General features: G+C 41.1%; 1 protein-coding gene across 4 annotated transcripts in view; it reads right to left on the reverse strand.

Moving 5' to 3' along the window:
* MAML2 (mastermind like transcriptional coactivator 2) overlaps positions 1 to 15,573 on the reverse strand; it is a 368,014-nt gene that overhangs the window by 104,479 nt on the left and 247,962 nt on the right. For all 4 annotated transcript variants that reach the window (XM_038005291.2, XM_008020608.3, XM_038005290.2 and 1 more), the window contains one exon: positions 10,095 to 11,702. In XM_038005291.2, the coding sequence (XP_037861219.2) occupies positions 10,095 to 11,531 (1,437 nt within the window). In that variant the 5' untranslated portion in view covers positions 11,532 to 11,702. The remainder of the gene's footprint in view (positions 1 to 10,094; positions 11,703 to 15,573) is intronic.

Consider the following 15,573-nt stretch of genomic DNA (forward strand, 5'->3'; position numbering starts at 1 on the left):
AACCCCAGTTACTGGCCTCATCCCTAAGGAGTATGGAGCAAGGCAGAATTGCTTAGTCACGCTGTCTAACTACCATCTGGAGGGACAAGGTAGCTGGAAAGAAGCAGGTAAAAAGAAGAATTACAGTATCAAAGCATGAAGGCAGCAGCAGTGGAGGCAGAGATGTGGATGGTCATGCAGTGGTGTCAGCAGTAGCACCTAGGAAGGGAGAGAGGAAGTGTCCTAACTGCAAATGTTCTGACCCTGGTTCAAAATGGGGCTCAAAGGGATACAAGAGTGAAAGAAACATCATTTTTGGAGAATGCTGGGGTTTGAGCATGTTTGAATATGGAAAGGAGAGATTAAAGATGTAAGATACAAGATTGATGGAATACATCTTCTGGAGCAAGAGCTGAAGTTCAATGTCGGCCTCTGAGAAGTGGCATGTGGGGTGCAAGGGAGACAATGGCACAGAAGATGGGTGAATTCTTGACATTGTGAAGTCGGCAGGAGCTGCCCCCTCCAGTGTGTTCTTTATCCTGCTACTAGAGTGACTTTTATAAAGAGCAATTTTGATTCACTGACATTCAATGCATTTGAATTAAGCAATTACCTTTTGCCAGGCACAAGTTATATTTCTGCTTAAAAATAACCTAAGCAGTTTTTTTCATAACTTTCCATTGCCTTCAGGATGAGAGAAAAAAGTCACCTGGAGTATCCTCAATGAAACTCTCTTACTTTACTTTTACCCACATGATTCCCCAGCATGTAGGCCAGTCCAGCCCCCACCAATAGGGCCTCTTCAGAATCTCATCCCATAGATTTGATCCATGGGGCAGCTGGGAAGGCATTCTCTGCCTTCCAGCTCTGACAACTAGAACTGGAAGGACTAGGACTCAGACTAAGACTAGGTCCCTGGGCAAATGGTGTGTAGAGGGCAGACTTGGTATGGAGGAAGGTGGAAGTGCTAGCTCCTGTTCCTAACTTCTGTTGGGGGAGGGGATGGGCTCTTAAATCCCCTGAACAAAAGAAAGGATGATAAGTCAATGGTATAATTTATTTGTCTATTTGTTCAACAACTATGTTCTGGGTCCCTGCAACATACTAGATGTGTTAGGGGTTGGAATACAGTGGTGAATAAGACAGATGTGACCTCTGTATTCAACTAGCTTGCAGGCTATTTATGGGAGATGCACAAGAACAAAGATATATGAGAGGTAATGCATGCTCAAAGAGAGGAAGCAGAAGGAGCTACCACAGCAAATAGGATGGGAGCTAATCCATATTAGGAGACCAGGGAAACCTTCTAGGGGAAATGATGTCTCAGCTGAGACTGAAGAAAGCTTAGGATTAGGTTAGCCAAGCAGAGTAGAGCAGCAGAGTGTTCCAGGCAGAAGGAACAGCATATTTGAAGACCTGGGGTTGAGAGAAAGCATGACACTTCTCAGGAACTGGAGGACATATTATGAAGGCTGCTGAGTGCAGAGTGTATGTGAGTTTGGGGAAAGGATGAGTGAATGGGTAGGAGTCAAGGGAAGAAAAAGGCTGGGAATGAAAACCAATGACTTTGGAGACCTTGGCAGGATTCAGATCATACAGGGATTTATAAGCTCCATATGGAGTTGGACTTTCTCCTGAGAAAATGAAGCCCATTTAAAGGTTTTATGCAGGTGATGACATGATTAAATTCCTATTTTACAATGCTCACTCTGGTTCCATGTTGGCAGGACTGGAAGGAGGCAGGTCAGTTAGCAAGCATGAGAAGCAAGCAGGGACAATGGTCAGAAGCTGTTCTGGACATGGTTTGTCCAAGGGCACGTCCATTCAGGACTCATTCGTCTGTGCCAGAGACTGGGGGACGTGGAGATGGGCTGGCCAGCTTATTAGCCTCGTGCCTCTTCCCAGCATGGATCCTCTCCCAGGAAACGTCCCTTCATCACTGTTGCCAATAATAACTCCAGTGGCTACAAGTCCCCAATCCCTCCCCCTTTCAAGGCCTGCCATGAAACAATCTGAAAACGGCCAGGGAAAAGAGGCTAGTTCAAAATTGGTCTATAGGGAAAGGGTCAAAGAAGAGAGAGTACAGGCAATGGGAGAAAGAACTGGACAAAGACTCAGAATCACAGAGCAGAAACGTGAGCCAAAGACCAGAAAGTGGGATACACACACTCCTGTGCTCACCCACACAGACCTGTGGACTACCAAGCAGAACCCAGTAAGCTCCCTGTTTATGAAAGTCATGTTTCATAAAGGCGGAGCTGAACTTAGGAGCCTGTGAAAAGCAAACTGTGGAAAATGCTAGTGGTTAAGGGTGGAGAGAACTCACAGTAGAATGAAGGGGAAACAGGTCAACCACCCCCGTTCTTTCATCATCGAGGATCTTGAAAACTTGATTTTGCAGGATGCACAGGGAAGCAGTCATTGGCTTCCCTCTATTATGTTCAACTTAATTTATTGCTTGGAGAATTAGGCACCACTTTATTGTTCAGATTCATTGCATCAAATGCAAACATTGAGCCAGAGTTCTCTAATTAGTATCCAGAGAGTTGCCTAGGCTGTGCGTATGTGTGTGTGTGTTTAAGTTTGGTTTCTCCTGCTTGAGACACAATGTAAAAGAGTTAAGATGATTCACTGACATTACATCCCTCTGATCCTACTAGTCTAAACATTTGTACAGTCTTCTGTTTGAAACCCAGAACTCCTTATAGTAAACACCTTCTGAATCTCAAGTCTTTGAGCCTAACTTTAATTAACCATTAATGTGCAAATTTACTGATTAGTGCACTGGCTAAACGGGTTTTTGCCTCCTTTGGATTTTCACAAAAAGAACCATCACCCCCTTCTACCAAACTGATAACAACTGACATCTGATTAGAAAAGGCACAACTAATTAGAATGAGTGCAAAGGGGATTGTTTGAGTCACCTACATTAATGCACATTACAGTTAAATATCTGTCAGACTTTCCATTAACCCTCTTGCATTTCCATCTCCAGGTTCAAATCTATTTCTTAACCCTACACCCTTTCTTTCCCTAGTCGGAAACTTGGTATTCAACAGGCTAACTTACCCACTAATGCTTTAAATGCACAGCTCTTATTGATGGATGTGACACACAGACAAAGACCTTGGAATAAGAATAATAGAAGCCATTCCCCTAACTGTGGAGTTGAACCGTATGTATTATGATCCCAAGGCTAACATGTTCTTCTTGTTATTGTGTTTATTTCTTTATTGAGGGAAAGAGGAGTTAATTGTTGCTTTACACAAATTCATTCCATTGTGCTCTGAGCTACTACATACTAGGATAACAAAATAAAATAGAAAATAAAGTAGAATATCCAACAAATAGAGTTCTACTCTGTGAAAGGTTAAAATAATATGTTTAAAATGAAACTTGTTGACTTACGGGAAATGCCCACATGATTTTTGCTCACTTCTTATAGAATGGACTGTTAAGAATTGAGAAAATGTAAAGTAATTACCGAATGGAAATTCACAAAGTAATAAGGACAGATACCTCCTTCAGATCAAAAGCTCAGCCAGGGAAGGAACCATGTTTTCCCAATCTTTGAGATTATATGGGTATGAAGGGGGTCATTTAATCTTTTAATCCCCAGTTCCTGGAACATTGTAGGTGCTCAATACATTTTCATCATATGAACGAATGAAGGCAAGAATTACGGTTTCATCCCATTGTGAAACTCTAACAGTGATACTGAAAAGATTCTTAAATTCAAATGGATGATGTTAAAGAGAAAGAGAATGAATGAATTTTCTTTATTATGTAAAATACCTAACAAAACTCTACAAATGTTTGCTTTAAAAATTAAACTGCATTCTCACTTCCTTGTTTTTTCTCCCATTTTAATCTGGGAACAGAGGTACCAAGAAGCCCATCAGCAAATCAGCCTAGCAACAGAAACAATAATAAGCCTGAGATATGATGAAAATAGCTCAATTTGAAAAAATCTGATTATTTAATTTTTAAAAAACTTTGAAAATTTTATGCTTTCATTACTGTACCACAATTTCTTATTTGATCTCAGGTGTAGCATCAGTAATCCAGAACTGTGCTTGGCAAATAGCAGGCACACAATATATATGTTTTTAAACAAATGAATAGAAGCTTAGCCAGAGCTAAGAATGGAGCAATATTCAGCAAGTTCATGGCTCCTGGTAGGCAGATCAGGAAACTGAGAGATCTGTGGATTCAGATAAGGCAAGATCATGTGAATTTGACTAAAGATCCCTCCCTACATTGGAATTGACCTAAATTTTTCCTGAGGTGATGATTTTGCCTGGGACTGTAGAAAACAGTGAAATTTCAAACATTTATCGTAAAGAAGGCCCTGACAACACTACCCAAACCACCTCTACCTATTTCCTTAATTTAAGCAGCATAGTAATTATGAGCCCTGACTATAAAATCAGGTCAATTACTGACTATAACCCTGAGCAAGTGATTTGATCTTTCTGAGCATCAGTGTCCTCACCTGTGAAAAATGGTTGATTACAGCTACCATTTGAGTTATTTGTATATGGCACAGAGTTAGTGCTAATGTTAAAACCAACCAACCAACCAACAGAATAACAACAAAAGAACAAAAAAGACACCAAGTTCCTCCTGCTAATTTTCCAATTATGATTCTTCAATACTAATTATATCAACATATGTATCTGGAAACTCACTCTGCATTCTGGTCAAGCACTAGTTTCATGGAGTGTTAAAAAAAAATTTTTTCTTTCCTTTGTAAACTTAAAAGATAAATGGTGAAATAGCAAAGATAAAATGAAAATGTAAACATAATGCTCCTGGCCTCCCATTGACAACCCACAGCATGTCTGTATCAACCTTGTTCCCTTTTGCCAAGACTCAGCCAAGGTGAGTAAATGGTCAAGAGTCATTTGCAGTGATCACCTTGCATCTCTTGAGTCTCTATCCCATCTTCACTATAGATTTCATGTCATTATATTTACCCTTGACTGCAGGTATGTCACCATCTTTTTGGCCTTCTTCTTGGCTATGAATATACTGACAAATTTTGTTTCTCAGCTTTTGTAGGACTTTGGCTTGGTTTTGCTTTGGCCCTCCATGCTCCTGACTTCCTCTAATCTATTCTAGCCTATGAACCCAAACTCTGGAACCAGCCTAACTGGAGGACCCTTCAGCCAACCTCTAGGATCCAGCAAAGGAGTGACTTGGATATCATATTATGGCAAAACACTAAATTCATCTTTATTTTCTCATTGGAAAAGACATTTCCAGCCGATACAAGATATCTGTTTCTTCTCTGGCACTTTCATTGGACAATTATAAGGATGTAGAGGTATTGTCAGCATATGAGAGTTACATTGATTTCTCCACTGCCACCCAGGCCAATGTGGAAACAATTTTCTGTGTGTTCATCCTTATGATTGGATATATACAATGCTACCTTAAAGAAGTGGGGCAGAGAAAATTAGGAGATGTGCCTGATTTACACCAAGGGTTGATATGGCGTAGTGAAGGATAAGCTTGGCTAGGAAGAGAGAGTAGGGTGAAGTTATTAATATATGATCGAGGAGCTTGGCTTTAAACTAAGGAGGCAATGTACAAATTTATGTTTCAGTCATAACAAACCATCCATTTACTGGCTGCCTTCCCTCCAAGAAGTTTTAAATATGGGAGAATTCTAAACCAAATATAGAATCCACTTGAGTTGCATGGATCCAATGTTAGAAAAAAATTCACACTTTTAAGTGACTGATTATATAGCTCTGAAAAAGATCACTTTTTGGTTCAAGAGGTAAGCGCTTTTGGCTTAAACCCTCATGAGTCCTGATCAGCCAATAACTCTTTCACAACTTAAATAAGTGTTCACTGACTTGAAGATAAATCAGAAATGCATGCATTGCATCCCCACCTTGCCCTCTCCCATAATCCTCAAATCAGGAAGGGAAGAAAATTATAGCCAAGAGGTATCTCCATGTGCCAAGCTACAAATATTAGCAAGACAAGAGTCTGCTGTAGACATTTTGTAAAACACCAAATAGCATTTGTTCTCCCAGTCTCTGAAGAAGAGATTACTTAAAACCACCCCAAGCATGGAGCAATAAGGATTTATTGAACAATTTTACTACACTGCATCCATCTCTCAGGAATCATTTACCTATAGGAAAATAGAGGTAGGTACACAGTAAAGGGGAAGAGGCATAGGAATTGCCCACATTCAGTCTCTAGCTGCAAATGTGGATCTGTCTGGGTTCAGAGTTCTGACAGGTAAAGGGAAGGTCACCTTTGCACACCTATGAGGTAAACTGCAAGTAACTGATCAACAAATTTAGTCTACCAATTTGTAGCAGAGAATCAAGATTTCCACCAGGCTAAAGAGCTTCAAGTAACAAATCCCACAGTAAATCGTCCTATGTTTGACACAAAGTGAGTATGACAAGCAGAAAAAAAAAACCACATGACTGGTTTCCTTTAGGATGTTTTAGTTGATAAATTTAAGAGTTGCTTAATTCCAACTCCCCCACCCTATCCATGACTTTGGTCATCAGTAACAGAGATTTAGCGGTTCTAGAATGAGAATAGACATTTGTACTGTCTATTACAGATGGAAGACTTAAAACTACTCTCTCTGAGTTGAGAATACATGCCAACACACTGGATGAGACAACAAGAATCAGAAGAATCTTAGAAGTATGTATATAAAATAAAAGTTGCTCCTCAAAATTAACATCTTGAGAAGGAGCTCACTTTCTTTAACTGCCTTCAGAGAAAGCTCACACACCACACTTGCAATGCAGCCTTGTCACATCACAGTTATCCCTTGGTTTTGACCCAAAGCAGCATTACCCAGCTTGACTGTTTACAAAAATTGCCCCAATAGGATGAATATTACTGTGTTGGTAATAGTCTACCAAATGTGCTATAAGCCCTAGAGACAATCCCCAGAGAAAATTCTATAGCTGTATCGAACTATAGCATCATTATCAGAATGTGTACACTTCCCTCCTAAATGTGAATACTTTCCAAAGAGCAATACTTGCTTGACTACACAGCTGTAGTATACTTGCTTAAAACTCAGTCACATGATTTTGGGATCGTGTGTTATAGAATTATTGATCTGGAAGGGACAATGTGGTTCAGTCTATAAAGCTGGGATAAAACTTTAAATGAGTGGCTACTCCCTGTTTAGAAGAGAAGCCCTTAACCTGAAATGCTGCCACATTTCCACCACTTTTTAAGGGCCTTCTGGAAGAGATGAAAATTAACTCCGTATCATATATGTCATATGCCCTAGGAGAATGTAAAAAATTATCTGAGGCATTGGAAGATGTTTGTTGATTTGGCCATCAGCACCCATTGGTGGGCGTTGGTCCTAGATACTTGAGTGGGGACTAAGAGGTCAGGAATATGGTTTATAGTTGCTGATATCAGCAGTATGTCCGGAAACAGGCCAGAGGATGTTGGAGGTGGCAGGGAGGCTCCCAGAAAAGGACTGATGGGGCACCAAAGATATATATTTCCAGGCGGTGGCTCACGCCTGTAGTTCCAGCACTTTGGGAGGCCGAGGAAGGCGGATCACTAGCTCAGGAGTTCTAGACCAGCACGGCCAACTTGGTGAAATCCCGTCTCTACTAAAAATACAAAAATTAGACAGGCGTGGTGGTGCTTGCCTGTAATCCGAGCTACTCAGGAGGCTGAGGCAGGAGAATCACTTGAACCTCCTGGGAAGTGGAGGTTGCAGTGAGCTGAGATCAAGCCACAGCACTCCAGCCTGGATGACAGAGCGGGACTCCACCTCAAAAAAAAAAAAAAAAAAAAAAAAAAATTCTCTCTCTCTCTCTCTCTCTCTCTCCTGTTGTAAATTGTTTATTTTGGTTAACTCCATAATGTTTACCCTCAGGAAGGCTAATAGCACACAGTTGTGTGTGTGTATGTAAAATCTCTTTAGCATCTCTAAAGAATAGACATTTAGAATCTGTTTTTATCCCAAAGGACTTAATCTACTATGTAGATTATGTAAGTAGGGCTCAACATTAGAAGAATATTCTTTTTAAGAAGTCCACAGTGATCTATAAGGATTCCAGCAAATGCCACCTGTGAGCTGTAGATCCTATGGCTGAAAGTATAGGCTTCAGAGTAGATCATCAGAATCCCAGCTGCTACTCATTATCTGTGTGAACTTGGGAAAGCTATTGAACCTCTCTGTGCCTCAATTCTCTTACCTGTAACATGGAAATAATGGCATTTCCCTCATACAGATGAAATGAAATGCCACAAGTAAGGGTGGCAGAAGTCATGCCGGTTATAAATGCTAATTCATTGCTATCTCATTATTTATAATTTCCATTTTTATGGTCAGAAATCTGGGCCTAGAAAGGGTAAATTGCAATACACTCAAGCTGCTGGATAGTGGAAAAATTAGGGATAATTCTCTTTTATTTCCACAATACTGTTTATGTTAGAATTTGGGATTTACTCCAATGCTGCTTCTATATAATAGCAGTGCTTATTTAAAAATAACATTTTGGTGATTTATGACTCTTTCCATAATCATAATAGTAATCAACTTATTCTAGACTCTGAACTGAGAATTTCCTCATTTTATTTTCAATACACTCCTAGGAGATTTTCTTTTCACTCCTATTGATAGGTGAGGAAATAGGCTTAGCGAAGTTCAGTGAGTCCCTTGAGGTGACACAGCTAGGACTGTCAGAGTAAGAATTTGAACCTACATTCATCCAAATCCAAGTGCCTACATATAGCATTAGAAAATAGTTCTATGACTTGCTTTTAAATGCCCCCAAAATTGCCTGGGTTAAAAAAGGAATTTTGTTAGAAAAAAAAAAATGTGTATATGTATGTCTCTACTCCAAGTTCATTCTCCATAATCTGTAACTTTTTAAAAACCCACGTAAGTGGAAAAGAGCTGAAAGCTGTCCTTAGTGCATAACTTTTGAATCCTCATTGAGTCTGGTGTTCTCTTGGCCAACATCTAGGGCAAAGGTTAGCTTGGACAGAGTTTGTGGTGTTTGTGGCATTCTTTTCTGGGCACTAGCCATGAAAACTACTCTAGGAATGCTATTGGAATTAGGCTCTGCACCATCACACTGTCCTGAGATAATGTTTTGACATATAATGTGCTATCTTTGTGCTTAGACAGATAATGTAGACCTGTCAAATTACACGTACAAAGCAATATTCAAAGTTCCTTCCTTCCTTCCAGGAGGAGTTTTTTCTTTCAAGTTCCCTGGGGATCAGGACTAACTCATCAATATGTGCTCTGGAGGGACAGAGTTATGTCTTCATATTGTTCATATTTGGGGCGGACTCAACCTCTGTTTTATGTTAACCAAAGGACATAAGGTAACCAGATATTTTTTTCTCTGTAGTCATGATGATTTCATCCTTTAACACTTAACTCAGACATTATTTTTCCAGAAGCCTTCCCTGATTTCCCTTTGCTGGGTCAGATACCAAAACTCTGTGCTCTCATATCATTATTCTTTCTACCTAGTATTGGAATGGTAGTTGAAAAATCCTGTCTCCCTTTCCTTACTGTGCTTGCAGGCAGGGATCATGTTTTATTTCAGGCTGATATTCAGTCCACATGTATCACAGGGAGTCATTGCAGGATCATTATGATGGGTTGGGCATTTAGATATTCCAGTTGGTTGGTGCAGGTATAGATCAGTCATTTAATACTCAATCCCACCTCTGGCTTCATTCTGATTCTCAGCATAATTACAACATCTTGCACATGGTAGGTACTCAGCAAGTGCACATTGACTTAATGACTAATTTACTGCTTGGATAAATGACCATCTGATTGACAACTGGATATGTCACTAACAGCGTACATTATAATGCTCTATTCTGAGTAAGCAAGAACCTTTGATCATTACAGATCACAGTGACACTAATGCTCTACAAGGAAGTACTAGCCCTTGCCTCTAGATGCCCCCAACGAACCAGGCTTTATGAGGTCTTCATATGACTCCATCAAGACCACTACTGTCTTTGGTCTTGATCTTGTCCCAATACAAACATAATGGTAACCAAAACATAATGATCAAGCTAAATGATCTCTGGGAACTCTGTATTTGGAGTAGTAGAACCCTTACCTGTCTCTGCTGTTGGGAGACTTGGTATCCCATTCCTGCAATGGGCTGATTCTGCATTTGCTGAAGTAGGAGCTTTTGCTGAAGTGGCAAAGGTGACCTTAGCAAAGGCTGGCTTGGTAGAGATTGGGCGGGCTGAGAAGATGGTTGTTGCTGCTGCTGCTGCTGTTGCTGCTGCTGTTGTTGCTGCTGTTGTTGTTGTTGTTGCTGCTGCTGCTGTTGTTGGGCTGAAATCGAGCTCTGCTGCTGTTGCTGTTGCTGTTGTTGAGCTGAAATTGAACTCTGCTGTTGCTGTTGCTGCTGCTGCTGCTGTTGCTGTTGTTGCTGCTGCTGTTGCTGCTGCTGCTGCTGCTGCTGTTGCTGGGTGTAGTGTAGGAGAGAAGGCTTGTTCTGAGAAGGCAAAACAGAAGGCATCTGCTGGTTTGCTTGATCTGAGTTAAAATGAAACAAAGGCTTGGTGTTGCCCTGACGGGGCTCCATGGCTGGGTGCGGGTTGTTAATAAAACTTCGACTGAGATCCTGAGGCTTTTGCTGCATGAGCACATCCAGGTGCCCACCCTGGGCTGAGGGGCCAGCCTTGTACATGTAGTTAGCCATTACTTTCGACTGGCCGCTGCCACCAGCTACCCCAGACATGGGGGAGCTCTGTGGGCTGAATGTCTGCTGACCAAAAGAAGGGCTGGGGATTTTCTCCTGCCCAAATGGACCTGGTGATGGTCCAGCAGAAGAGGGCAAGGCTGACCAGTTGGTAGGCTGGTGCTGCTGCTGGTGCTGCTGCATCCGGGCATGCTGCTGACGATTGGCAGCTATCTGTTTGAGCTGCTGGGCATGGGATACTTCCTGCCAGCTTGGCAGGGCCCGATTTGCTCCTGAGCCTGTCTGAGGCTGAGCCTGGCTCTGAGGGACTGAAGGGATTGGAGATGAAGTGGAGAGGGCAGAGTTGGCCATGGAGAATGTGGGGCCAGCTGATGGGGGCCTCAGCTGAGGAGAGCCTGAGGGGCCTTGAGTCAGGCCTGGTGAGTATTCACTTTTGATCACTATTTTCTCCATGGGTAAGGAGGGCCTAGGTGTGCTCCTCTGGCTTTGCTGACCCAAGTCAATGTTAAATGGGTCATCCTGCTTTATGGTGGCATTGATCATGTTCTCCAGTTCAAGGTCACTCATGGGAGGCACAGATATGTTGGTCAGTTCATTGAAGAGTTCCTGCAGCTCAGGATCCATCAGTTGTTCTCCAGGGTCGTCTCCATACCTATTAGGAAAAATATTCTCTTGGGTCATTTGGCCATCCATGTGCTTACTGCACGACAGAGTCTCTCCTGGCTCCTTCTTTACCTCCTTTAAGCCCATGTTAAACAGGCCATTGCCAGGAGAATGTGTATGGGATGGGAGAGTGTTAGTCTTTCGCAGGGGTGCTTGGCTCATAGGCAAGGTCCCTGACATAATCTGACTTTGTCCATTGTTTATTTGGAGGCCACCTTGTCCTGCAGTGAGATTCTCCCCAACACGAATTCTTTTGATATCAAGAAATGAGTTGTCCACAAAGCCATTGGGTCGCTTGCTGTTGGCAGGAGATAGGTTAACTACCTGTTTTCTTTTCAAGGAACCCTGGAGCTGAAAGACAGAAGGGAACAAAAAGGAAAAATAAGAGAAATTAATCAAATTATGCTTCTAATAAAAAGTGATGTGATATTTAAATGTTTCTTCTATTTATACACAAGATTCAGGTTTTTTTTTTTTTTTTTTTTTTTTTTAAAGGCACAAAGAAAGCACAAATGAAGCACAGTCTGGTATATAATGAAACTCTCAGTAGCACAAACAAAACAAAATAAAATATTTCTGGAGGGGCAGGTCAATTAGGTTAGAGATCAATGGTTCCCATGAGTGGTTCATAGGTCAATGGATAAAGATTCCTTCAAATATCATAAGAAGTTATTCACAGTACCTAAGATTAAAGCACTGTTATTTTCTGGAGAAGGCCAAAATATTCCACACGTATGCACACACAACCCCTCGCAGCTACAGATGATCAGAGTGTGCACAATTTTAAGCAAGATAGAAAACACTCACAAGTCTAAAGCTGGGACCAAATCTCTAGTTTCTTTTTTTTCACAGACCCAACCCCTTCATCACTATTATCCTCTAAGCAAGTAATTAGAATAGTTCTCAGGTCTAAGGAGATATTCTATTATTGTTCATCTATTTTTCTTCCTATAATTCCACTGCTTTGCATCCAAGCCTATGCAGCAACCTTATGTGGACACACAAAAGCCATGAGATGATCATTTCTCATATGAGATACTTTAAGCACCGATTTTCCTGGGAATTCATTTCTTCTGTTTCCTATATCTAAATCTGATTACCAAAACGAAAGTGTTAATTGCTCAGGCTCTGGAAGCAGACTAAACTGAGCTCAAGTGCCAATTCTGTCACTGGATGCTATGTGACCGCGGCAACTTACCTGAGCCTCAATTTTTTAATCCAGAAAATGGGGATGATAACACTTAACTCATAGGAAGGGATAAGATAATGCATATAAAAGTTTAGAAAGTGCCTGTTACAGTAACAACTCAATAAACAACAATTTATAGAAAAAGTGTGGCTTACTACATTCTGAAAGGGGAGCATGTCTCTAAATAGCAACATGTTTAAGCTTTTCATGAATGTTAAAGCACTTCATTCACAACCTAGCAATCAGATTATACTTTATGAGCCTTAAAATTTACAGAGAAAGACTTAAGAGCCATATAATCACACTCATAAATTAAAAAGAAACATAAAACATTCATCATTCGTCCTCATCTCCTTGCTGATTTGTCTCTGAAGTGAGAGACCATATCTATCAGTGTGGCTTTCCCAGTGCTGCAGACCCACTGAAATTATTCAGCGTTTGCTCAGCATAACTGTAAAATACCTGAGGCAAAGAAGACATTTCCTAGATAGAAAATTCGATCACTTCTCCTTTCTTGTCTTCTCACTTATGGCTACTCTCTCACCTATGGCTACTCTCTCACCTATGGCTACTCTCTCACCTATGGCTACTCTCTCACCTGCCTGAAGATTTCTAGGTAGACTAATTAAGAAAAGGAAATTCACATAACTGAGTATGTATTACATACCAAACACTTGAATATGGTTACTTTATTGCCCTTCATCTGCACATCAATCCCATTAGAAAGATATTATTACCCTTAACTTATAAACAAGGAAACCAATACTCAGACAAGCTAAGTAACTTGCCCAGGGTCACACAGCTAGCAAGTGGGCTTTAACTCAAGGTTTGTGTGGTTCTAAAGCCCATGTCATTTACACTCTACCATGCTCTAATTAACTTGTTTAGGGCTTGGGTCAACCTAGCATGAAGGGGCCAGGGGCAGTAACTACAGAGACATCCTAGATTTCAGGTAAAGGATGAGGAATATGAGAACGGCCAGGATGCAGTATAGAGCTGGGTGGGGGGAGGCGGGAATCTGCTTTTTGTCATCTGGCTCATCAATACTTGTTTCAGTCATCCCTTATCTGTAGTTTTGCTCACTCACAGATGGTAAATAGTTATGATGAATGTGTCATGTTGGTACAACAGATTATAACCATTGATGATTGGTAATCAGAGAAAGGAATCTGACCGAAGGCAGGGCGATTACTCCCTTCCATGGGAATTTTGGATTTGGAGAAAGTGAGACCAGGCTCTCTTTAGGTGGCTGTATCTATAAAACTTGTGAGCTGTTGTTCCATTATGTTAACTAGAGCCATAGAGGAAGCACATCTGTAGAAACAGAGAAAAATGAAGCAGAGGAGAGACACATGTTTTAATATCATTCAGGAGCTTATTTCCAATCCCATGTCAGCTCTGCATCTCTGCTTGTTTTCTCTGATACACTATGGAATCTTTATAATGAATTTCCATGTTGCTTAAGCTAATACAAATTGGGTGTCTGTTACTTTCAACCAAAAGTTCTAACCAAGTTCCCTGAGATCACATTTAGTGACGAACAATTTGCAGCAAGGGGCTGGGCATGCTTTGTACCTGGGTGTGAACTTCCCCTCTCCCCGCATCTCTGCTGTCTCTGCATGATTTGCTGACTCCTAATCTTGTCCACTCACTGGTGTAGACATCATCACAGAACACGGTCAGCTATCACCACATTCAGCAGAAACTCAGTTACCACTGTCTATCCTCATGGGGTCAGGAAGAACACAGACCAGAGAGTGTCAGCCATGTTGCTTCTGATTTATTTCAGCATAAATTGCATTTTGAAGGTTCTTTCACAACTAGGAAAGAACAAACAAAGGAGTACATTCTTTTTCCAAATTTGGGTTATCACCTTTGATTTATTTTCCACTGCTTTGAAAAAACCTGTTCAGCCAGATTCTCTCACTGCTCTGGCCACTCCCTGGGCAGTGCAGTACGCGCTCTGGGAAACAGCAGTCACACTTTCTTTAGGCCATGAGGAGTGTAGAGACAGTAATAGAATTAGTGATAATTGTATAATAATGAGTCATTTATTGAAGGCCTGCGTGTGAGATGTTGTACTAAGCACTTTATGTGAATAATCTTATTTAATTCTCACAACTCTCAGAATCTTCACAACTCTATAAAGTTGATATTATTTCTTCCCCTCCCCCATTCTGCAGATGAGAAAACAAGTTTAGAGATTGAGTATCTTTTCAAAGGACAGACAGAGTAAGCAACGAAGTCAGGAATCAAACCAGGCATTCCCACTGCACAGCCTGTGCTCTGCAGTAAGTGACACCCTAGGTCCTGACACAAGTAAATGGTACCCACAGCTGTGTCTTCAGGAAGCCAGGGATCTCGTCCTGATTCTTCCATTAACTTGCTTTGTTACTTTAGGGAAAATACTCCACTTTTCTGGGCCGTAGTTTTCCTCTCCTTTATAAATGGGATTATCTCTGAGATCATTATCCTGCCCAAAGCCAGAAAATAACAAGCAATAAAGGAGGGAAGTTTGGGATCCAAGCACTATGTGTGGTGGCGTAAGGTTACCCGCAAGCACAACTGGAGGGATCCCTTAAGATAGGGGACAGAAGAACTCACGTGTGATTCCATTAGGATAAAAGACACCCATCAGAATTTCACTAGGCATGATACTTTACCAAGAGAATTTGGGGATAGGCTGTGCCCTACTTTCTAGAAGTTTCTAAACTAGTTATATCACCGAGGCCCACTGAATGCCTACATGCAGTAGGCACCAAGCTACTGGCACAAGCACCATACAATCTAAATGATTCTCAAGGATCACTTTTTGCTTTGAAATATCTCCTTTGCTGGACTAAAATTCTTCCATTAGATACATGGGTTTGAATTATATTATAGAATCTCTCAAGATGCAAATACTCCAGAAGCAACAGAGGAGGAATATAGTCAATAATACCCCAAGGAGAAACAGTTTATGAGAAAATTCAATGCCAACTTATCAGAACAAGAATAAAGTCCTAAGGGAACAAGACCTAATCAGGGGAATGG

This window comes from Chlorocebus sabaeus, chromosome 1 (genome assembly GCF_047675955.1).
Source record: "Chlorocebus sabaeus isolate Y175 chromosome 1, mChlSab1.0.hap1, whole genome shotgun sequence".
NCBI lineage: Eukaryota > Metazoa > Chordata > Mammalia > Primates > Cercopithecidae > Chlorocebus > Chlorocebus sabaeus.